At 44.5% G+C, this 23,432-nt stretch overlaps 2 protein-coding genes across 4 annotated transcripts; both read left to right on the top strand.

Moving 5' to 3' along the window:
- Nucleotides 1-1,185: 1,185 nt before the first annotated feature.
- LOC131886211 (Kruppel-like factor 2) lies at nt 1,186-3,469 on the top strand. The gene is made up of 2 exons (XM_059234476.1): nt 1,186-1,803; nt 2,049-3,469. Exons 1-2 carry the CDS (start codon nt 1,786-1,788, stop codon nt 3,282-3,284), a joined length of 1,254 nt encoding a protein of 417 aa, XP_059090459.1. The 5' UTR covers nt 1,186-1,785; the 3' UTR covers nt 3,285-3,469.
- A 6,131-nt stretch (nt 3,470-9,600) lies between these two features.
- On the top strand, nt 9,601-23,163 carry LOC131886206 (Kruppel-like factor 2). 3 transcript variants are annotated; one of them, XM_059234468.1, is made up of 2 exons: nt 9,601-9,882; nt 21,052-23,163. In XM_059234468.1, exons 1-2 carry the CDS (start codon nt 9,832-9,834, stop codon nt 22,465-22,467), a joined length of 1,467 nt encoding a protein of 488 aa, XP_059090451.1. In that variant the 5' UTR covers nt 9,601-9,831; the 3' UTR covers nt 22,468-23,163. The 3 variants fall into 3 exon arrangements, with proteins under 3 accessions (XP_059090451.1, XP_059090453.1, XP_059090452.1); XM_059234470.1 differs by lacking the exon at nt 9,601-9,882 and adding an exon at nt 12,884-12,961; XM_059234469.1 differs by lacking the exon at nt 9,601-9,882 and adding an exon at nt 13,256-13,309.
- The last annotated feature ends 269 nt before the right edge of the window (nt 23,164-23,432 follow it).

Below are 23,432 nucleotides of genomic sequence, written 5' to 3'. Positions count from 1 at the left end.
TTGAGATAGGTGTAGCTTCCTTAATGGATGATCCCTAATCACTCCACAAGAATAATACTTTAAGTCAACAAGTCATCCGTACAATGAAGGGTGGAGAGGGTTGAAAGGTGGAATGGATGGATGGATGGAGGGATGGATGAAGTGCATGTCTTGGGTCATCATTGCCATCCTACCAGATAAATGTCCCCTAAACATGGCCTACCAATTTGTGAACAGGGTGACGCAATCTTGATGTGCGGAAATGGTGAAGAAGACTTTGGAAGGTTGTCTAGATATCAGTCATTACATACTCATGTTCATGTCCCCTAAGACATGTGAATAGTTCATATGTTGGCAAGTTCAACCTTAACGCGAAGCTTGGCTGTACACTTTCTCATTTGGTATTCATTTTGACGCACCCTGTGCTTAGAAACTATTCCTGAGCAGTGAAATGTCAACACATCTCTGTTTTGGATTGAAACGTGTCCCCGCCCATTAAGACCAAGCTGGTGGGTGCCCTTCCTTCCCTTGATCAGATCAGGACAAGAACTCACTAACTGACTGAGGTGTCAAACAAACACGCCCATCTGAGCAATTTTCGAATCAAAATCAAATGATTTGTCACGACACTGAAGATTACTTTTTTTGGCAATGCATTTTCTCCCGAATACAACAAATCATACCTCAGGCCATAAAACCATCTGAACAGTGCTATATGCCAGTGCTCATAACTTGAAATGTTCGATATATGTTTAACAGTTCGGATTTTTTTTGACAGTGTAAGTAGCATCTCGACCTCAACCCTCAATTCAAGTTGGATATGTCAACACGAGTTTATTCTGAGTGTCCACAAATATTGATCACTGATGATTCTGCCATTGTCATGGTTGGTCAAGCTGCCAGGCTGAGACTTGCTAGTCACAAGTCTGAACCCACCCAAAAATTTGTCTCACACCTCCAAAATGAGGAACAATGCTAGGTGAACAATAACTAACAGATGAGCACGTGCAAGGCTCAAAATGACAATTATAGAACAGGGAGTTGCCAGTCTGTCAAAAAACAAAAGGAAGAGACATTTCAGGAGCCAAATGGAATCGACGAGTAATGTGTGTTTATAGAATGATTATGGTGACCTTTGAAAAGACTCTGGATGATAAGAAAACTTTTCCATAAAAGATTCACAGGGGAGCAGGTGCAACGACAAAACACAAGGAAAATTCTAAAGTGTAAGGGAGCATTTGAGAATGAACATTTGAGGTCTTCAGTGAGCATAATATTTAGTAAAGTTCATCTAAATGCAATTGTTCTTAGTAGGAAGAATTACTATTCTCATAAATTATGCGCAGATGGTCAAGAGCCTTTTTATCTCTTGTCTCATGAGAGTGTCGCCACTCTCGGTCAGGAAGCCCCTTGATCAGTGAGCGGTTTTCTACTCCGCTATCAACCGTTCAAGCGTTCGACGGAGAGACGCGGTCGCAAAAGCCCGGGTAGCTCGCAAAAGAGGAGACGAGAGAGCTCAGTTGCTCAAAGGAAGACGGATTGTGCGGACGTGCAGACGCCAAGACAGAAAAATCAGCTCAATTTTCTCCGATTAGAGCTCAGATCCAATTTGTAGTATCTGAGAGAAGGTGGGAGCAAGAGAGGCTCTAGTGGGCCAGGTTCATTTCGCATCACTCTTCCGCCCACGCATTTTTTTTCTTCGTGAGAGGAGAAAAGAAATCTTCGGAAGACATATGTGAAGCCAGATTGTGAGGAGATTCTAGCCACGCCCTACCTTCTGCACGACATACAATATTCATCGCCATCATGGCCCAGTTGAATGAGGTAAGACTTACCATTCACTTACAACCCAAGAGCTCCCCCGAGAAATCCCATTAAGCTTTGTCAACAATGCCTTGGATAATTAATAATAGGTTCACAGGTGTTCAATCTCGTTTCTGGATCTTGTTGGTAGCTCAAGGTCCCTTTCCGTTGATATTTATTGCCTCCTAGTTTGACCCCTCTTAATCCCATTGTATCCAAACACTCGTCTTAAGATCAAATGAAACATTGTTGACTTTTCGCTTCAGATGTGGACGGACATTGACGCAGTGATCATGGGGAACAATGAGTCTTCGTCCATCCTATCCGGGGACCACCCCAACGGATTGGTGGACGCCACCAATCCAGCGTCAATGGGATCATCCTCGACCTCTTGTTCGTCGTCGCTGTCGTCCTCATCCATCATTAAAGAAGAGCAACAAGCTCCCTCCACTCCGAATAGCTTTTGCTCGAGATCCTCGCCAGACTATCACATGGACTTTTATGGTGGGAACAGTGATGGAAATGCCTCGCCCATGGCCCCCCAATCATCAGCCACTGCCGAGATCTACAACCAGCAAGTGCAATTCTACCCGGGTGGCAAACACTTCAACGGGTTCTATCCCAATCACAACGGTTATCAGAGCATCGTCCAGCCTCCGGAGGTCAATGTGAATATCAACTTTAATTTAGTGCCGGCCAATAGCACCAACCCAACATATCATCATCAGCATCAGCATCAGGGCATGCTCAATCAGCATCGATATCCCCAGCAATCCCAATACTATCACCCTCATCATAATCTTCAACACCTTCACCACCAACAACAACACCAGCAGCAATATTCTATGAGCAACCCTCAACTTTATGCTCATCAACTTCATCATCAGCATCATCAACAGCAACCACAACACCTTCTAGAACACCAGCCACAACAACCATCTCATCAATACCAACCCCAATATCCTATTCAATACCATCAGCAGCAATCCCATTGCTCTCCACCTCATTCCCCCGAGCTTGACTACTACAATAGTAGTGGACAGCATCAGTATTTTCAATCTACTCACCCCAAGATCCTCACTCCACCGGCCTCCCCCTATCAGGCCTCATCTCAAATGATCTCTCCGGTCAAGGGTCAGGATAATCCAAACTCAACCACCTCATCCACCTCATCCACCAGTCTAACCAAATCGGGCAAGCCTCGGCGGAAACGGAACTACACGAAACGAAAGCAAGTCATTCACACCTGTCCGAACGAAGGCTGCCCCAAGACTTACACCAAGTCCAGTCACTTAAAGGCCCACCTGCGTACTCACACGGGAGAGAAGCCATACATGTGTCAATGGAAAGGTTGTGGTTGGAAGTTCGCCCGCTCAGACGAGTTGACCCGGCACAACCGGAAGCACACGGGAGATCGGCCGTTTCGATGCCGATTGTGTGAGAGAGCCTTCTCACGCTCTGACCACCTTTCGCTCCACATGAAACGGCACATGGTCCTGTAGTACTAACTGGTTCAAAGTTTGCTTCTCAGGAGATGCATCTATCTATGTTCATGTACTACGTACATGGACTTGTGATCTAGTCTTTCATACAATGAATCCCCCTTTCATCAATGCTCCCTTGTTCTGTGTTGACATGTGTGGAAAATATGCAATCGAAAATACATTTACATCGCGGTTAAATCTCATCCGGTTTTGGTCCTTATCATTTGGCTTGGAAAAAATCACATACTCGTACATTTTCCCACAGGTCGATGGCATCATTTCTCGACAATTCCAGTTCAACTTGATTCCACTCGTTCATTGCAGGTGGATGACTGGTTGGTTGGTTGGTTGGTTGTTTGGTGCTTTAGTGTTGATTTGACTTTTGGACCTTTCGATGTGACTTCAGTTCACTTCCTCTGCAACTCGCTCGAGTTCATGTGTGAACACTATCAGTCAGGAGTACAACTGGAAATAGTTCCATATGAGAAGACTTGCTGTGCATAATAGCTTAAATATGCCCTGAGAAGTCTCCAACGCTTCTTGTTGAAGTTCATCTTTCCCTAAATGAATAGACCTGGTTTAAGAACAGGTTATTCAGGATTGAATTTCCAGGCTCTTTCCGAAAGGCTCTGGCCATCCTTGACTTTGCATGCAATGTCGAGATTTAAGAGTCTGGCACATCTGTCCAAGGGTCTATCCAATGTCTAAAAGTATTCTCTCATGCTCTATCTTGGGAACAAGCTCAGGGTTGTCGTATTAGACACAGATTTTGAGGCTTGTTGGGTCGGTCCCGTCCATTCAAACTGGTCCCTGGCAACCCTAGTGATCCGTGTAAGTGTGCATGATCAAAATCATTATATTTACATGAAAGGAGACGAAGTTATCAGTCAGTACCCACGTAACCTGCAGTACGTAGTATGTTCATCGTACATATACATATGTAGTCGATTCAAATGGACAGGTCAATGGCATCCATGAATCCAACCCCTCGTTGCATGATAGCTTGACGATGATGATAGTATGGATGACGAGGGGTTAGAGAATCCCGTGATTTCCCGCCAAAGCTAGTCATCTGACATTCTGGTGCCAAAGTAAGGTTTCAAGTGACCCTTTCACCGATCCAGGCTCGTATCAGAGAGCACCTGAATGTCGAGACTCCAATGGGAAATAGTTCAGAGAGGAAGTGAGAGATTTCACCAAAAATCTAAATCTGCACTCATATTCCATCTCTCAAAGTCTGGATTCTGATGCAACGTGAGAATTCGAAGGACTCCTCAATCACACAGGAAAGGTTTTTGGTCAGGAGTAGGTACATTTTGGAATGGAGAAGGGGGGGGGGCTTCAATTGAAATCTCAGCCACCTCAAAATAGACGTGAATGGCCAGGATGCACCGTGTAATTGCACGTCGTCTTCGGGACAAAAGCGTGATCCATATTCAAGTCTGTACCAGCTGCATTGGACTGGTCACTCTGAGTGGCAATGGTCGCTGAATGCAGGTCTTCGGTTTGTGTCTAGTCAATGCCTGTCAGCGCATTATCCAACCAACACCGTGAGAATCTTTGGTGGAAAGTTCCCAAAGTCCAGACAGAGAGGACACTCTTTCTTTGAGAGGATCACAAGAGTCTCGTTGGGAGGGCTTGGCCCCAATTAAGCCCTCAATTAATCATGAATCCATTCAAAGTCTTTTACGAGGAGAAAAGCATTCAGGTCTCAGATTGAGTCCAAATCTGGACCAATCCTTGGCAGAGATCAATTCGAGTAATATTTACCCCCGAGCGTTTAAAGAGACGTACGACCAAGAGATTCAAGGTCGGAAGTTCAAGGCTCACTTTTTCTTCACCCTTGTACCCTAACCCAAAAGTTAAAATGAAGAAACATAGTGGAAACCTTTATCTCCTCCAACTTGTCTTTAAAGTCAAATATTTCTGGAATGGTAGCTTGGTTCACTCTGATCCACGTCAGAAACAAACCGATATCTCATTTGTACCGCTTTTTATGGCCTAAAAAATGGCGCATTCAGGAATGATGATCGGATATGGAATGACGTGGAGAGTGGCCATTAAAACGTAAAAACAAAAGCCAATCCTTGTGGAATGAATGGTCAAGTTCGTGAATGTACTCACTCGTACATGGATCTACTGCGTACATACTGTACACTGTACTAAACGAGTGTGGTGTTCATATCAGTTTAGTTGAAGGTCCAGCTCACATCGCTCAATTGGGGGGTAATTATCCTATGCTGAACGACGAATGGATGGCGAATTCGAACCATGTTGCACGTATAGGACCTGAATAATAGAACATTGGTCATCGAGCAAAAACAAAAGCTAGATCCACTCATGTGTGCAATTATGACATGACCATCCACGCTCTCGGACGACTCTTTTGGCTCAGTTTAGTGAACTCAAAAAAAAATACAAAAGCAACCACTACTACTCTGAATTTTCTGATGATTGGGATAATTGCCCTTTTCCCCGGGAGAACATTCTTCTCACGCCATATTTGCATTCCAAAATAATTCTTAACGAATAGGATGTTCTCCCAAATCTCCTTCTCCTTCGTCGTCGTCGTCGTCGTCGTCATCATCATCATCATCCCAGATTGATGTCAGGTCCTCTTGTTTATGGTGTTCTCCTTTGATTATCTCATCGCCCTCTCCTCTCTCCGTATCTTCAGAGTCTCTGTCTAGAAAATCCATGTACCGAAATGCCTTTTCATTGTTTGTCCACTGTCTGAATTGAGGCCTTATTCTTGATGATCGCTTGGTGCTGAGTACTGAGTAGCGAGCAAGAAGACTGTCCAGGTTTTTCACAGTGGCAAAGAGAGGACATGGTTGAGTGTGTTTCTACCGGAAGCCAGGTTGAGTCAATGGAAAAACTTGAGAGATGCTCTAACAACTTTACTTCCAGTATGTACAGGTAGCTTGTCCACTGTACAGTATAGTGTAGTATACTGTATAATGTACCTGAGATTCGTCCACATCCGCCGTTGTCAACATCATCATGGTAGAGAAGTTCACCTATACATACACACACACACGACAATGAGATTTGGTCGAGATGTCAAATATGCGGCATTTATTTTTTTTTTCGTTCGCCGAACGAATCGACATTTATTGCCTAATAACCAGCACTCGCCAAGGCAAAGATTTGCGTCCCTGTCTCCTGAATAGCTGGATCGATGGAAGATAGACATTCATATCTGCAGTTCCCGGTATATTCTCAAGGATATTGTAGGCTCATGTTCCTCGCCCCCTAGCGTCCGTTTAACAAACCCTCATGACATCACGCATTATGAATGCTCTTCTCGCCAAACAGACTTCAGTCAGTGGCCATGTCAAAACAAAGCGCTGAGAGCGTCGTTGAGTGATTACGATTATTAATCTGGCTCCTGTCACTCCAAGTCCGAATGCCAAAACTCTGAATGCACTACTCACTTCACTTCAAGAAGCCAGTTCTCGAGTCGGTCGAAGGGGCCCTTTGGGTCGATGAAGGTGAACCACTAAAGATGAGAAAAGATCGCGACAAGGAACGCCATCCATTCACCACAGTCGTGTCTTGAATCAAGTTCACTCGGCGAGGAATTTAAATTATACTCCATTCCCGGACTTGTGTCCAACCCGTGATGGCCGATAATCCGGGGAAGTCAAGTTCATGGTGGTGAAATGAAAATCACTGCAATCTCGCTCGCACTAGTCACTAGTCCTGAGGTAGAAGTGGAAGTAGATGATCAGGAGATGGGCATTTTTTCGCCTTCAGAATGGCCCAAGGGGATTAAAAACCCAACTGAGAGTCAGCCGGTGGGGCTCTGGGATAAAGAGGCAGAAGCCACACCACACCGGCATTCAACATTCAAATTGGACCAGGCACGAGCCCAGATCGCACCACTCATTGTAGTACCTCTTTATTGCTGTACTCAGTATCGAGCAAGTGTGAAAACGGACTTCTTGGCCCAAGGAAAATAAGTTATGTAGAATGCAGGTTGAAGTTTGCATAGATGTAATATACTGTAAGAGAGGCGGAGGTTGAGGAGATGAAAAGAGATGAGAGTAAGGTTGATAGGACGGTATGCAAACATGTACAGAAGTCCAATTTCTGAGATTGGTATCATTGCTTAGCCGCAAAATGCCTGTAACATTCCGCGGGTGCTTAAATCTGACATTTGCTTATTAGAGACAGGTAGTTTCTCTCCACTCTTTCAAGCAAAGACATGTTGAAAGGAGCAATCAAAAGGAAAACGAATTTCATTCTAGCTTAACGCACCTTCTTGGCAAATCAAATGCAATGCAAACAAAGGCTCCATAAATATGACAAACAACAGCGACAAAGACCAAAACACATATAAGACTTGGTGACACAATCGAGCTTTGTCCTCCTGGGGATAAAAGATAACACCCTCTCAAACATTTCATCCATGTCGACGACTTTGAATGCCTCTTACAAACCTGATGGGTTGGATCTTCTTCGACTTCTCCTTTTCCAATGGTTGGTTTGTCTACGTGACACTAATGGTAGTTTTATCTCGCTTCTTTTCCAGTTCTACCTTTTTCTTTCCCTCTCTCTTTCTATTCTCGGTTCTCTCTGTCCCCCCTCTCCCTTGTTCGTCGTCTTCCATTTAAAATATGGGGAGCAAGCTTGAGCGCCGCTCGGTTGTTGTTGTGGTTGGCTTGGGGTGACAGATTGTTGTGGGCGTAAACTATAACTGAGTGCCCTTGTATCATGACTGAAGATCAAATTGCTTCAAGTTATTGCCCTAGTAAATACTGATTGGACAGGGCCAGTTTTAAAATGCCGTTTCTGCGGATCCGTGGATGGAGCACGTTGGTCGGCAATTCTTGCGGAATTCAACGCTCAAAGGCGCGAGATCTTCTCGGAGTTGTGGGCTCGGCGGTCAAACACATGTCAGGAGATCACGATTTGCCACTTATTGCGAACCATTCAAGAACCTGGGTCAAGTGAAAAATGCTTGGAATTTTTTCAACCTGTCAGGGATGTCATTTCAGACACCTCTTTAGTCACGTTCTGAAGTGCTGAATGCCTGCATTGGGGAGGAAAACCCCAGGTTCTCGGGGACCCTGAGTAGTCACGAGCCTTGGGTTTTATGAGGTGAGAAATTGAGTTCATCTCTCTTTGTGAGGATTTCACTTGTCTAGCTCACTGCAAGACGACATGACTCCATGATGTTGGTGATCAACGAGAGAGAGAAGTTCGCCGAATGAGAAGTTGACCGACCCGACCAGTCTAAGCCGTTCGCTGCCCAAGAGCCTCCTTGGATGAAGTTGTTCCTTTTGACAAATGCCGGTAAACTTTGAGTACTTCTCCACCTGTGCAACGACTGATGAATACACTGCACAGTGTCTGTTTCAGTCGCCAATTAAAACTGAACATCCTGGACCATTGCTTCCCTATGGTAGAAATTCGTCTCATTTCTCATTCGCAATCGTTTTATTCCAAGAGATGTGGATTTCTCTTCCTCACGTTCCTTTGCAATTTGGCGACGCTGATGGACTACTTCCTGAATTGGCCTGTTTTCCATTTAATCACAAGCAGCATCATTCATGATTATTAGAACGACCATGATTGTGTACCTTTTGAATGAGCCGAGGTAGGTACGTGTATTTCCTCTCAAACCTCCGATGTCTGAACAAAGAGCTAGGGTTTTTTTTGACGACGACATCGAAGGGCGTTGGCCAAGTTCAATCCAAGTCAACTCTGAACCCTCAAAGAACAGAAGACTGTGGCAACAAACGGCAACTCTCTTTTTTTTCGCCATCCACCATTGTTTTATTATGTTATTCAGTCACTCAGTGGGCGCTGATTTCCTCCGAAACTTTGCCATCATTTCAAGTGGATTCAGCCGCAAATGGATGCGAGAACAAATCGGAAGCAATAACCCACTCACTACTGCTGTACGTGAACACTTGTACATAGTAGATAAATCAGGCCCGCTCTCTGGTTCGATACACACTCAAATGACTTCTGTAATCACGGCAATTGGTCAGGAATCGTAAGTTGCAACTTGTGAATCATCCCGTTGACTGCAGTTTTTGTCGATTCATTCAAAATGTAGCCCTAAATTTAAAGAACATCGCTTTAAAAAATGGGAAAGACAGAATGCAGGACCACAGGGCGAGCATTTTCACCGGAATATCGGGTTCATGGACATTGGAGAGACATTTGAACAACAATTTCCAATGAGAGTCTCGCCTGCAAATATTTGACCAAAATTGCTCTGGTTGTGCGTGTGTCCTGTGTTGTTCACGAACACAGAACAATAGTAATGGTTGGCCACCCAACAACAACGGCACCAAACTGATCACGTCCGGATTGTTATTATGATTCCGCTCATTGAGTAATGAATGACGCAGATATGCTTTTTGGGAATAAAAAAGGGTTCCTGGTCATCACGCTTCCCAACAAAACCGATGTTGTGGCCTCTAAAAACTGTTAGCGCAACTTTTCGACAAATCGGAAGTGGCCACCCTGAGGATCGTACGGTAAACAAGTCAATTTCGTGTTAAAGAGCTGCCAACAATATCGGAAGCAAACATCCTTCTTCCGATGAATGGACACCACTCTCATCTCGTTCAGGACTTGGCTAATATTGGTGGTATTGGTAAGGAAGTCAAGCTCTCTTTGTGTCCAATTCACATGGTGATTTTTGGCGAGGGAGGACGAGGAGGAGGGGGGGGGGACGAACATGTTCTCAAGGCTCGTTCAGCTTTGCTAATCCAGTTGAACAACAATGACCCAACAAATTTCATGCCACCTATCTCCGTCTCTTCTCTCTCTCTCTCTCTTTTCCCTTTAGTGTACCTGGTATCTTTCAATCTCTTTGAAAGTCGCTTTTCAGATTTGGAAAACACATTTATTTTCTATTCAATCACCTTGGCAGGGAACCGGATTCCAGTCAGCGTACTAAGACAGAACAAATTATTTTCCCTCAGAGAGGAGCTGTGGTAGTTTCCTAAAAATATTGTACTCAAGACAGCGACACCAACTCGAACGAAATGTTATCGCCAAGTTTATTGCTATTCGACCAGGATTTGTGGTTTGACGCCAATGAGACTCCTGTAGCTGAACCATGTACCGAAGTCGTTTGACTGCCATAGACTTTTTTAACTCCACCCGCTATTGTGTGGATATAAGATGACTAAACGGTCGTTGGATTGCCGTTCGAAATCAGACGAGTTGGAACAAGTCAGTGTCGCTCACCTTAGAAATGACTGACACCAGCCAAGAATGCCAAATGCCACCCCGGCACTTGCTTAATGATCCTGAGGTAACTTAAACATGAAATTTAGGACAAAACTCCGCTCCTTCAAGCCTGATTGATTGAGTCATTGAAGAATTCCTGGGAGCAAGATTCCCACGATTTTCACATCCATCCAAGATTTCACGCCTGAGTTCGTGGTCCAGCTACATTCCCTGGTCGCGACTCAATTGCCAATGGTCCAAGTAGGATCCCACTTGAATGTAGAAAGTCAGACTCATGTGTAGCCGACCTCCCACATTCCCGAAAAGATGCGTGCCCAATTGCTAACCACAAGTTTGGCAAAATGGAGCTGAGATGGGTTGGACTTCTGATGAAAGGGGCCCGAAAATTGCTCATAATTATCGGATGAAACTTGGCTTTGGGAGCAACCCTTCATTGTGTGCCTGATCTTTCATATTTAGGGGTAGATCAAATCATCGTATTTGTTTTGCACCCTTGACACGTCCTTTGAGTTAGAGGTCTCCGTGGTGTTTGGCTTTCATGAGAGTGATCTTGAGCATCCTTGAGGCCAAAAGTCGACGATCTTGGAGCTCCATTTGCTTGCTTTTCGTCATCATCGATTATTGAGATGTTTTTTGAGCATTCAAGGCCCCTCGGCTTGGCTGCGTCTTCTAAATGGTGGGAGGTGGAATATTTATTCTGTGAGGAATCGGATTTAAATTGAGGTCTTGCCAACCAATGAGGTAGTCCTAAGAATGAGAACTCTCTCATTAGCTCAAGATTGAGATATCAAAAGGATGGATGGAGGATGGATTGCCTACCCATATCTTGGTCCTGGGAAAATGCTTGTCCGAGCGCAAAACCTACAGTACAACTCATATGTCCCTACAAAACCATTGCACTAATTATAAGACCGCTCCAGTTTTGGAAAATGAACTCATTTACCAACCTTGATGTTGCACTTTCAACCTCCAGGAGGCATTTGTTGGGTGTTGTTTAAATATACATATACATCGAAATGTTGCTGTGTGCATTAAGGGCGTTGTTGAATTTCCTTAGAAGGTAACTGGAACTGAGTTCTTGTATTCTCACAACAAAAACGTCGACTTGGCCAAACAGTTCAACGGCTGATTAGGAGAGGAAATTCGGAAATTTCCTCATCCTCTCTCGCTCCTCCAAGGTTTTTGTACGGTTCGTGTATCAAATAAAGAGGCTTTTAAAACGATAAGAACAAGTCTGGCTTCTCCGACCAAATAAGTCGAAGATGCAACTGTCATTAAAAATTCATTATTGCCAGTACTCCACCCTACTTTTCGGAGATACAACGGGCCGTTAGCTCGGCTGACAAAGACTTGAATGGAAACTGATGGTCGGGATGTGTATCATAGAATATGTTGTGGAACAGATCGCGAGAAGGTTCGTGGAACAAGAGAGAGAAAAAAAAGAGATCCAAAACCAAATAGTGCCATTGCGAGTCCGACCATTTACTGGTTAGTTGGCCGTCATATTTGCATTCCAGGAAACTCAATAATAATAATGATCAAAGAAATTTCCACTGCACCGCTTGTGGCACGCACTCACAGAGTCCTGTCGAGCAAAAGGGACCTCCTTTGTGTGAAAAATTGATTTCCATTAATCAAGTTTATTCAGAGTGACTCCATTGTTGCTTCACCTAATCCCTGGGCCAACTCGCCACGAGCGGTGTGCCAAGTAAGTGGACCCAATTCTTGATCCTATTTGCACAAGGCAAAAGAAAGAAAAGTGTCTCTAATTTGTTGACTTTGGCATGAACAGCACACACATACATTCATTCACTCCCCTTCGAACATATACATGTATACACATGGAAGCAGACAAGGGGGGTGTACGTCCTCAGAAATGGAGTTTACACGCCCCGCCCACAATGAAAACTCTCTCTTTCTCGGCCACCAAAGACACTTCTCGTGGCCCCCAAGTGACTTCCGCTGAATTGAGGCAGAAGATTCCCTACACGGTTGCTGCCTCTCCTCTCTGTACCCCCTCTCCTTTTCTTATTCGCCGTGGCCTCTTCTGTTGGTTGAGCTGAAGACGAAGATCTCACATATGTGATTGTAAAGAGGCATTTTTGTGGGCACTTACTCCCATTCAAGGCATGCCGGCTCTTCACTGGTACTCACACATGATCTCACATCTCGCCGATCCTACAGGGCCAAAGGAGAGAGACCTACTACCTCATAGAGGCAGCTAGCCGCCTGGAGGGCCTCCTTCGGAAGGGGAGCTTAGTCAGTGTTTACCTACAGGCCTCCTCACACTTGCCTCACCTCACCTCCTGAAAAAGCTTCGAAATTCCCTGCTCCTCGAGCCATCCGAGAAACTTTTCCCGCCAGTCGCGAAGAACGCGAGGAAACACTACCGGCCGAACGCCTTGAGTCTTAACACGGTGATAGTGTACTGGACAAATATCTGGAGTCGACGAATTTGATTGGGTCACGTCATAAAGGTGAGTTTTTGGTGAAATCGTATTAAGAAGGCTAACATTGATACACAAACATTACCCATCATTTTGGCTCTCTCGTTTTTTTACCTCGGGCTGGACCTAATCCAAAGGCCATGAGATCAGGTACTAATGCTTTTCATAACCTAGGGTAACTCATGATACTTGTCTCGGATGATTTGCCTCGCATTGATCAACTTTAAGGCTGAAATATGTCTTCTGTTCCACTTCCATGAACCAAAAGTATTGTATTGAAGCCCATGTTCGATGAAGTGAATGATTGAGGTCGGGTGCTCAATNGTGTACTGGACAAATATCTGGAGTCGACGAATTTGATTGGGTCACGTCATAAAGGTGAGTTTTTGGCGAAATCGTATTAAGAAGGCTAACATTGATACACATACATTACCCATCATTTTGGCTCTCTCGTCTTTTTACCTCGGGCTGGACCTAATCCAAAGGCCATGAGATCAGGTACTAATGCTTTTCATAACGTAGGGTAACTCATGATACTTGTCTCGGATGATTTGCCTCGCATTGATCAACTTTAGGGCTGAAATATGTCTTCTGTTCCACTTCCATGAACCAAAAGTATTGTATTGAAGCCCATGTTCGATGAAGTGAATGATTGAGGTCGGGTGCTCAATATCTATCTCAATGACTGAGGTTAACTGAAAATGTTGTTTTTCTCAACTAGTTATCATGTCGAAGTCATTACGCGTCATCGAAGCAACGAGGGATTTTTGGTTTCGATTCATTGATTGATATATCAAAGTACAGAACCATGATGTTAATAAACCACTCACTAAAAGCATTAGATCAACTTTTGGTTGCAATACTATTGTGCCGCTGGCAGAGGCAGAAAGTAATTTCCTAAACTGTATTGAAACATAGCAATGTTACATAATCTCGGCCGGCTCTTTTTGCCAACTTTTTGTGGCTATTTCAAAAGTCCTTCTATTCTATAGTGGATTATTTTCCTAACACATGAACAGAGATGACGATGTTTCACCGATATTCAAAAGCAATGTCACTTAATACATTTCATTACTTTTGAATGCAGTCAATATTATTGTTGCGACTCAATTATTGTTGTTACTCTTTGTAAACCATGATTAAGTTGGGATTCATTTTATTTGATTTGAAAATAAGAAAACATTGTTGGCCACTGAAAGCTTTCAAATGCATGCCATTTGAACAAATAGAAAATGTATTTTACTAAGACATTTATTCCTTTTCTTCCCGACGATGGTGAGCAGAAAATCTCAAAGGATACATTATTCGGTCACTGAAGAGAGATTTGAACCGAAATTGAAATAATTTGTCATAAATATGTGAGCAACTTCAAATAGGCCCAATATAAAAACGGTTAGAAATACCTTCTGTTAAGACTAAGTAAAAGCTTTCACATTCAATTTAATTCAAGCGAATCATGCTGATGTTAAATTTCTAAATTCAAAGACTGTACCAAGTGTTATTATTATTATTATTATAATGTTAGAAATAACCAATTATTGTTCCCATATACACTTTATCGACACAGACTATTCCCATTTTTTGACAAGAATTAACAGGTTCCTCGAGACTCATTTCCACCTCCAGTCAACGATCAGACATAAGAAATGTGCCAACTTGATCCAAAACATATCTTTATGAAACAAACAAACACCAGTCCATTAGGTGTACTCATCATATTTTGTGCGATTTTGAACCCGCCGCTAGGAAGACGATTCGGCTTAGGTAGCAGATCGTGGTTGGCAAACGGGGAAGTAGCGAGGCATTCGATTTGCAGCGCTATTTTTTATTGGAATGAAAGACTGGACTGGCCAGACGAATGAGATAGCTCGATTTGGACAAATCATTTTGTAGACAAGTATCCTGATATTACGACCACTTCCTCCCAATCACTCTCATCATCAGCCTCCAAGTCAAGCGAGTCTTCTTCATTCAAGCAGAGAGAAGCAAGATCATCATGGTCGCAACAAAGTTGCCAGAAATAACGATCCGATTGGCTCGTCTGTTCGCCAATTTGTTGCTACTGCTTCCAACTCCATCGGCGTGTGGTCTGTGCTTTTGGATGAAAAAAATGAAACCCCCAATTCCGACCTTGAAAACGCAGCGGTTTTGATCTTTTTTCATGGACTCCACCTTGAAACAAAAGTGAATGAAACCAGGTGAATGCATCGTACGGAGAATCATCTTCAATCCACCCTTAAAAGACCATCTACGCCACCGAAACAGACAGCCCCGACGAAGATCATCATCAGCTACTTCAACCGCAGAAAAAATTGACTCCACCTTTGCCAAACTCGTACAAAGTCCATTCGTCAGGGTGACCGTCCTATACAACTGTCACCCTCAACGATAATCAATCATGTCCAGGATCTAAGGCATGGAGAGGCATGGAGTCTAAGTTTCAGGAGCCTTTGATTTCAATGAGCACCAAAGGGAAGAGATTTCACAGTGGAGTAAAGGATTTGTTTTGTTCGTCATATTGACGAGGTTTGGTCACTCTGATTTAGCTCGGAGGGGTTCAATGCTCGCTGGTGATTTTAGGGCGTTGTACAATTGGACGCTAAACACAGAAAACGGGATCGTCCCTAAAAAGTCGGATTGTGTGGTACAGTAGTGGCGTTTCATGGTCGGGCTTGGTTGAAAATGCAAGTCGTCTCTTTTCTATCTGTCCATGTAGTCGGACTTCTTGTTCATTAGAAAAATGGTTGTGGCATCTCCACCCAAAGGAAAGAAGGCAACAGACCATGATGTACCGGGTAGAGTACGGTACAATACGCACTATTGAACCACTCAGACTAGACATGCACCAGGGTGGGAAATGTGGTTCAAGAACATCGGGGACAACACCTTTTGTATGGCCTTCGGTGGTTACAAAGAATGCATCGCACTCATTCACTTTCTTTCATAATTCCATCGTACCGTAGCTTCTTTGCTGCCGAATTGGAACTTCCTCAAAAAGGGAAAGGTACTGGATGTGATGGGAGGGGTCCCATCATCATCTTTCTTGTTGGGCAACAAAAGTCTTCGAAGATGGCATGAGCGTAATCAATCATATATTTTGATTTTGAATTTTAATCTTTCTTTACCGTTCCAAGTTTGTGCAGATTTCTTTCAAGAAAGTGTTCCAAGGTTGCACTGATGAATGACGAAGGAGGCTCTTCCTCCTCTCTGTCTGTCCACCTGCCATCAGTTAACCTATCAATCGGTTTGACAAGTAGTGGTGTTCTCCAAGGGAGCATGCTTGCACTAAGTTGTGCAAGATACTTCCGAACTTCCTATAACAACATTGTTGTGGTTTAAATCAAAATGGTCCTTTGGCTTTGGTGTTTGTTGGTGGCTGGGGTGAAGGAAGCGGCAGATTTCTCCTCATTCATTCCGGTTCTCTCTCCCCCTCCCTGACGAAACCATAGAGAACAAACCAAGCACATGTACGTCCGTACACTGGAATGGTTATATGAAGCGTGAAAAGATTTTTCTTGGAGTTCTCGTCTTATTTTTCATGTTTCCTGTATGATCGTCCCTACAACCACCATTGCTACTTCTTCAGTAGCGTCCCGACCACCAACAGGAAGTTCATTTTATCTCCAATTGGCCCCCATCAATCCCCCACTCCATTCTCAAGAACAAAATATCCCAATCGACAACCGAGCTTACTTCTCCCCTTCTCTCGTTTTGAAGTTAGATAAACTTCATGTTGATACATTACTAACCAAGAGTACCAACTGAAAATGAAGATACGATGATCCTGCTTTCTCCAAATTTGTCACAGAATGACAATCCCAGGTGAGGTTGTTTGCCAGCCAACCACTCAAGCAGTTTGAAGACAATCGGAACCCGTAATTGACTTCTCAGCACGTGTTAGCGGTCTCCAATGATGGTTTCCTTATTGAAGAAGCCAACCGCGACGGGAGGATTGTTCAAGGAAGGCATCGTTCACTACGCCTCACCCCGTTCGATCAAGTCTTGGAAGAAGACTAGTAAAGGAATCACCGCAAAGCTTACGACGAATGCCTCCCCCCCCCCTCTCTTCGTCAATCCCTCCGTTTTCATTCAATCACGCTCTTGGAATTGATGAAACGAACAGAAAATCTTCCCGAATACGTACCCTATCAAAAACGTCGGTTATGGCTGGGAGAAGGGTCCTCCCAAAGAGCAAAGATAGACATACCATTGAGGACTTGAAGAGCACATGCCAGATTGCGGAGTTTCTGGTCCGAAACGAGGGTATCCCAATCCATGGAAACACCTGATTCATTCAAACAACTCGGCTCATTTCGAGAAAGGACGTCTAAACACTGTTTAAAATGGCAAAGTGATAGTTGAAAAGGCCTCATGACACTTAATGCAAGCTTATTAATAATGCCAATCTTGTGGGATGTTGATGAAACTTTAAGAAAAGGGGCCTTTGTTTCAAGTCGCTTGAAAGTTCTTTTTCGAACCCTGGTCGAAGCTGCTTCGTTGGAAATGTTACTTTTTTTTCGGGCAGTGCGACTCAAGTGTGACCAAATGTAATGTTAATGTCTCGAACGTGCTTGATACACGCGAGGTGTTGTCGGACACAGAAAACCTTCATTCATTTTGTTCCATTCATTCATTGAAAGGGGTCGTGATTTCGTCCTAATAGGTTTTAATGTCTACTTGCATTGTCGTATGTGCTTGCTTTGCTCTTGCATCAAACATGTGACAGGTGCTTTACATTTTGGTCAACCCTGTGCAATTACCAATGATTCATCGAATGATTAACTTGGACCTTCCAATATAAGATAATAGCAAGCTAAGCGTAATTGGCCATGAGTTATTGGCAGTTTAGGAGAAAATTTCAAATTCAGGATCGCCATTTTCAGGCATTCCCTTCACCTCCAAATTTGTTGGATGAGGGGTGTGCATTCACTTATGACAAATGGAAATGCCAACGAACGACTTAAATGTTTCAAAGGTTATAATTATGACGCTCTAATTAAGACCAAAGATCCCTTTTCGCCGCTCCCCGCCAGATTTGGACACGTGGTGTCCCAATGTCTTCATGAAATCTCTCAAATAAGTAAGAGGAATAGGTGACATGGTAATTCCTCTAAATTATTAGGCCTACATTTAAGCACAAAAAGTGAAGGGAGACGTCGAGAGGAGGAAACAAAGCTGTGATGGAAATGCCACTTGTCAATAATGCTGTTTATTTCCGATCGGACGGACAAACAACAACAGGACCCTATAATTTCTAGTCATGCATGAGACACACGATCCAATCACAACATCAAAAAAACGAGACCAATTCATGAAAAAATAGGCCACTGTTAGAGGGAGAGAGAGAGAGAGAGAGAAAGAGAGAGAGATAGGGGCTTAGAAAAGAAGGCCAAGCTTCACTTTTATACGTTGCATGAGAGGTAATGTACAGAGCGTTATGCATTAAGTTATGGCCCTTTGAGTTTCGCCCCAAGCTCTCGACTTAGAAAGAAGACCTGAGATGAGCATGGTTGTTCCAACAATAGAGTGGTGTAATCTCGGCTCCGGAATTCGGGAAATTGGCCCATTTAAAGAATTAAGATGCCTTTTGTACATTATGCGCCTTTGACCAAGCAAGACATCCATCTTGCATCTTCTGGCAACTGAAGTCTTTTCATCCTCTCATAAAAGTTTTCGTCACACTTTGGCGCTTGAGGTGCTGACCGAGTGCTGGAATAGAGTCCTACATTTCAAGGCATGTCACACGGCCAGTTTAAGAAAAATTGACACTCTTTGAATTTCGTACCCCGGTCACCCTGTAGTTGATATAGGTTATATTGTCGGGCAATTTTTGAAAATAAAAAGACACTCTGGTAATGGTTGTTCTATCTTGGTCTGCCTTTAGCCCGCTCGTCGCAGAGTACGGTAATAGTTCAATTCACATGGGAAACGAGTAGCGTATGAGGTACATGCTTCTTGAGGAGGCTTCAGGTCAGCTAATGATAGACAAGTAATGAGAGGCTCGTTATCCGTGATATCGTGTGGGCTTTCATGAAGGAATTTTTTATGTCAGGAAAAAAGAATCAGGCAGAACCTCCACATGATAACCCCGATGATGATGATGATGATGGTCTCGTGCATGAAAACCTGGACAAGGAAACTATGCTCCACTTAATCACATATTGCGAAAAAAAAATATTTTACTCTTTTTTGAGCAAGGGTCAACATTTGCGCTGAGATGGCGTTCTTTCTTCGGTTTTCCAACCCACGTGGTTTAGTCTGGTTCAGCGTGAGGAGGAGAGATACGAGCAAGTACAGAGAGAAAGAGAGAGAATGGGTGATTGGAGCTTGTTAGACGATGTTTATTGCTTCAGACAAGCCTCTTCACCCTCCTATTTCGGGTTTCATAGTGCACCTATCTCATCTCGACGCATGTACACCATATTCATAATACTTAAATGGCCGCCAATTCACGTACAGTGGGTGCTTGGTTGGAAACGCAGCACAAAGAAGCACCCCCAAAATCTGGCTGGCTACGTTCACTAAGTTCGAGATGGTTTTTCATGGATGCTCGTGCCACATTGGCTCTGAAAACCTATGTCGTAAAGACTTTGTGGCCTCACTTAGTTAGTGGTTGGGCTGGCACGTGGCACGCGTTGCTCTTTTGCGAGAAATCGTGAATTTTTAGTAGGAAAGATATTGACTGTCTTGCCCGATTGGAAAACTCTTTGCCTGGTGGATCAAATTTAAAGAACATTATGACGTAGTAGTTTGAGATTTGAGAGGACAGTTAGGTATTGTTTTCGCTCAACGGTCAGCGCAATGGTTAGACTGATTGATTAGTTGAGACTTTTTTGGATTGGAATGGGACTAATATTTTTGGACTCGGTTTGTGAGCGCAATACCTATATTTAGTTTTATAAGCACAAGTATGGAAAGGCTCCAGTTCAGTTCTAAACAGTTTTGCACTAAGTCATCATAACAGCAAACGCATATTTTACTGGAAAATTACAGAATGTTGATGAATATAAAGATCCGTATACCTAAAGAACTTACCAAGAATTTCGAATATGTACGTATTTCCTGAAAATTGCAATGTTGTCCCATTGGTAGAGTTATCCAAGAGCAAGCTCAAAATCGTGGCGATAACAAAGCAACATTTAAAGCATTTCATCTGCAATTGCTGGCTCGTGCATAATAATAATAATCCTCCTTCTCCTCGGTCTTCGCCTTCACCGTCCATCCGAAGGCATAGAAGTAAGATCCATTCGAGAGCCTCCACTCAAATGAGCAAGAAAGAGAGAGAGCTAAATCAGGCAGAACCATTTGGGCCGAGATTCTGGCCAATAACATTGTTCGAAATGGGTGGCTTTGCCGAAACTTCGCGGTATCGCAACAATGATGGTTTTGAGTGCCGCGAGAATCTTGATTCTCGAAAAGGAAGGTAGATATGAACCTCAAGAAAGTTAAAGGTCAAACGATGAATCTGGAGCAAAATTTATGGTGTTTTCGTGGGCTTGAAAAACGAGCTTGTTTCAACAGGTCCGTTGGCACGATTCGGTAGTCTCTTAAAAAGATCACCAATATCCAGGAAGTGGTCCGAACCGGGAACCATGAGGGATCAGGCGTTGGTACTTGAATTGGCCAAGTTTGGATTATTTATTATCCCGCTAATTTGCATATTGAGATATCAAGACCAATCTCGATCCGAAACACCGACTAAGGTTGGTGCACAAAAACATACAGAAATCTCCATAGAATCCCCATCTATTCCAGTGGGCCAGAGGATTTAATTGAATACAGTATGGTACCAATTCCAAAGGAGTTTAGAGAATAGACAGGACTTCACGAGCAAAATCAGGTTAAGTGGATGGACTTTGGGGGATGAGCTGTATCCATTTATCATGTTGTTCCTTGACGCTGCATGAAACTCGAGTGGAAAATATCGAATCAAAGAAAAGAAGCACTCCAATTGAGGCTACTAACAAGGTAACTAGAATCTCGGTAGGGATCCTCGGAAAGCACCTCACAAGATGGCCAACCAACTGAGCAATGTGTCATTTCACCGCTGATTTATTATCCAGGATTATTTCAACAAAAACGAATCTTCATCCTCTACAATATTTCATTTCCCGTTTCAGATGTGGCAAGACATTGAGAGCGTGATCCTGCCCACGCCCACGGATCCGTCCATGGATCCGCATCATAGACTCTTGTCCCATCATCAAAGCGTGGACCCTTTGCACAACCAATACCAGCATCACCATCAACAATACCGGGCCGAGTATCATCACTACTATCAGCAACACCACCAGGCCCAGCACCATCAGTTTGTTCAAGAGCAACAATTGGACTTGAGCACCAATGCCAATGGCAATGCCTTGTCCGAGACCCCGCCCTTGACCTCCTCCCAAACAACCGCCTCATCCTCGCCCTCATCCACCGATGTCACGAACATCAAGTGCGAACCTGATTCTTCGACCTCCAGGTCCCAGACCTCTAACATCCGAGGCCTTAGTAGCGAAGTCACCGTTCGGATAAGTCCGGCAGCCAGCGGCGGTGGCACTGGTGGAAGTGCCGGCGGAGGGTCCAATGGAAGTAGTTCGGGTAACCCGACTCATGGTGACCATCACAGCTTATCCGTGTACCCGTCTAGTGTGGGCGGTGGAGGCTCACCCACGCCCAGTGGATACCTCCATCACAACGGTTACTCCCCCTTCTCCAGTGTGCCTCTGGAGAACAACAACTCCACAAAAGATTGTTACTCATCAGCAGCGGCCGCTGCAGCTACCTCATCTCACCAGGCCCAATATGAGCAACATCAGCGCTTGATGGCGGCCTCCCATCAGAACAGCTGGGTGCAACACCACGCTCAGCATCATCACCACGAGCAGTACCAACATCAATACAGTGGCGCCCTGACCATCCTACCCACAACGGAATCTCCCTTGACCGGAACGGGGGTGACGTCGGGTTCCCGGTTGTCGGGTTATGGCTCGTCGGAAAGCTTGTATCACCCTCACCATCCCCATTCCTCTGTCAGTGCTATGAGCGAGATGGGTCTCAATCGGTACTCGCAACCTCCTCAGGCTCACCAACCTCTTCACCATCATCACAGCTTTAGCGTGAATGTCAACGTCATGGCCCATGGATCCCGCATTCCGGGAGCGGGCAGCGTGGCCAACGGTCAGATCCTGCCTCCTGTGTCTGGGTTCGGCCTCCCCGACCCGCCTCAGCCCATGGTGCCCCTGAAGAAGCGGGGCCGCAGACGTTGGGGCCGAAAGAAGGTGACGGTCCACACTTGTAGCTATGAAGGCTGTAATAAGACGTACACCAAGTCCAGCCATTTGAAGGCCCATCTTCGAACTCACACGGGCGAGAAGCCTTATCTCTGTACCTGGAAAGGCTGCGGATGGAAATTTGCCCGATCCGATGAGTTGACTCGTCATTTTCGGAAGCATACGGGTGATCGGCCGTTCCAATGTCGACTCTGCGAACGAGCCTTCTCTCGTTCCGACCATTTGGCTCTGCACATGAAGCGACATATCAGCGTTTAGTGTCCCACGTCCTGCTTGATTCCGGACCATCTCGAGTCATGGGCATTCTTTCCCCTCAAAACTGACTTGAAACCTTATCAGTGATTCGGACTCGCCATTGGTGCTTCTTCACGTTTCAGGGAAATTGCAAACAGATGTGTTTTTGGTGCATGTTATTTCCAAAGCCCTCGTGGCCCCGGTCGTTCGTTGGTTCGTTCGTCGTCGTCGTTTTCGAAGCCGCCATGTGACTCATTTTGAACGAGAGAGGCAAAAAAGAGAAAACCAGCTCCTCATCCATCCATTGAGTGGTAGTACAGTGCAGCAACCATAATCGAAGTTCCCCCATGCCACCATGGCCTACTAGCCATCAGAAAAATGTGGTAGTGACTTTCAGTGTGTGAGTGGTGGGGGGACTCCACCCTTCCTGATTACTACACATACACACACACACACACACACACACACACATTTCGGAGTTCTTTCCAACGACGTCCGTAGTACCAAGACCAAGCACGAAGAAGACGAACATCAACAGCATACATAGAACATGCCGAAAAATTCATGCCATACTCGAACCAAATCTCCATAGAATCTCTCTGTTTCTGTTTCTTCTTTATCTCTCCATGTGCCCCAAAATGCAATGAGAAACATCTTTTTCTTGCGCCCCTGCAACAACCAAGTAAGCAGGAAGACACAGAAAGCGAGCCATTTCGACCCCCCCGCGAGTCAAAAGTTTTCGCCGGCACATGTCGCTGTTCAGCTGAGACCGAGTAAAGGTTTCAATCTTCTGTCTTCAGGCTTGCCGTCCGTCCGTCCGTTCGTTCGGCGTGACGTGGCTTTTGACACTTAATTTGACCTTTTTGTTCCTGGAGATGCCGCCGTGCACGACCCACCAGCAGCCTACCACTCAGGGGAGGCAAGGCAATCTTCCGAGTGTGAAGCAATTGCATTTTTAAGAAAAGCCGAGTGAAGGAAAAACGCAGATT

Source organism: Tigriopus californicus, chromosome 9, assembly GCF_007210705.1.
Source record: "Tigriopus californicus strain San Diego chromosome 9, Tcal_SD_v2.1, whole genome shotgun sequence".
NCBI lineage: Eukaryota > Metazoa > Arthropoda > Copepoda > Harpacticoida > Harpacticidae > Tigriopus > Tigriopus californicus.
Note: the sequence above shows the minus strand (reverse complement) of the source record. Positions and strands in the feature narration are given on the sequence as shown.

Excerpts from the sequence above, each read along its gene's own strand:
- LOC131886206 (XM_059234468.1), top strand. The coding sequence starts at position 9,832 with ATGGACACCACTCTCATCTCGTTCAGGACTTGGCTAATATTGGTGGTA. Across the intron at positions 9,883-21,051 it reads GGCTAATATTGGTGGTATTG|ATGTGGCAAGACATTGAGAG; the intron begins GTAAGGAAGTCA and ends TTCCCGTTTCAG.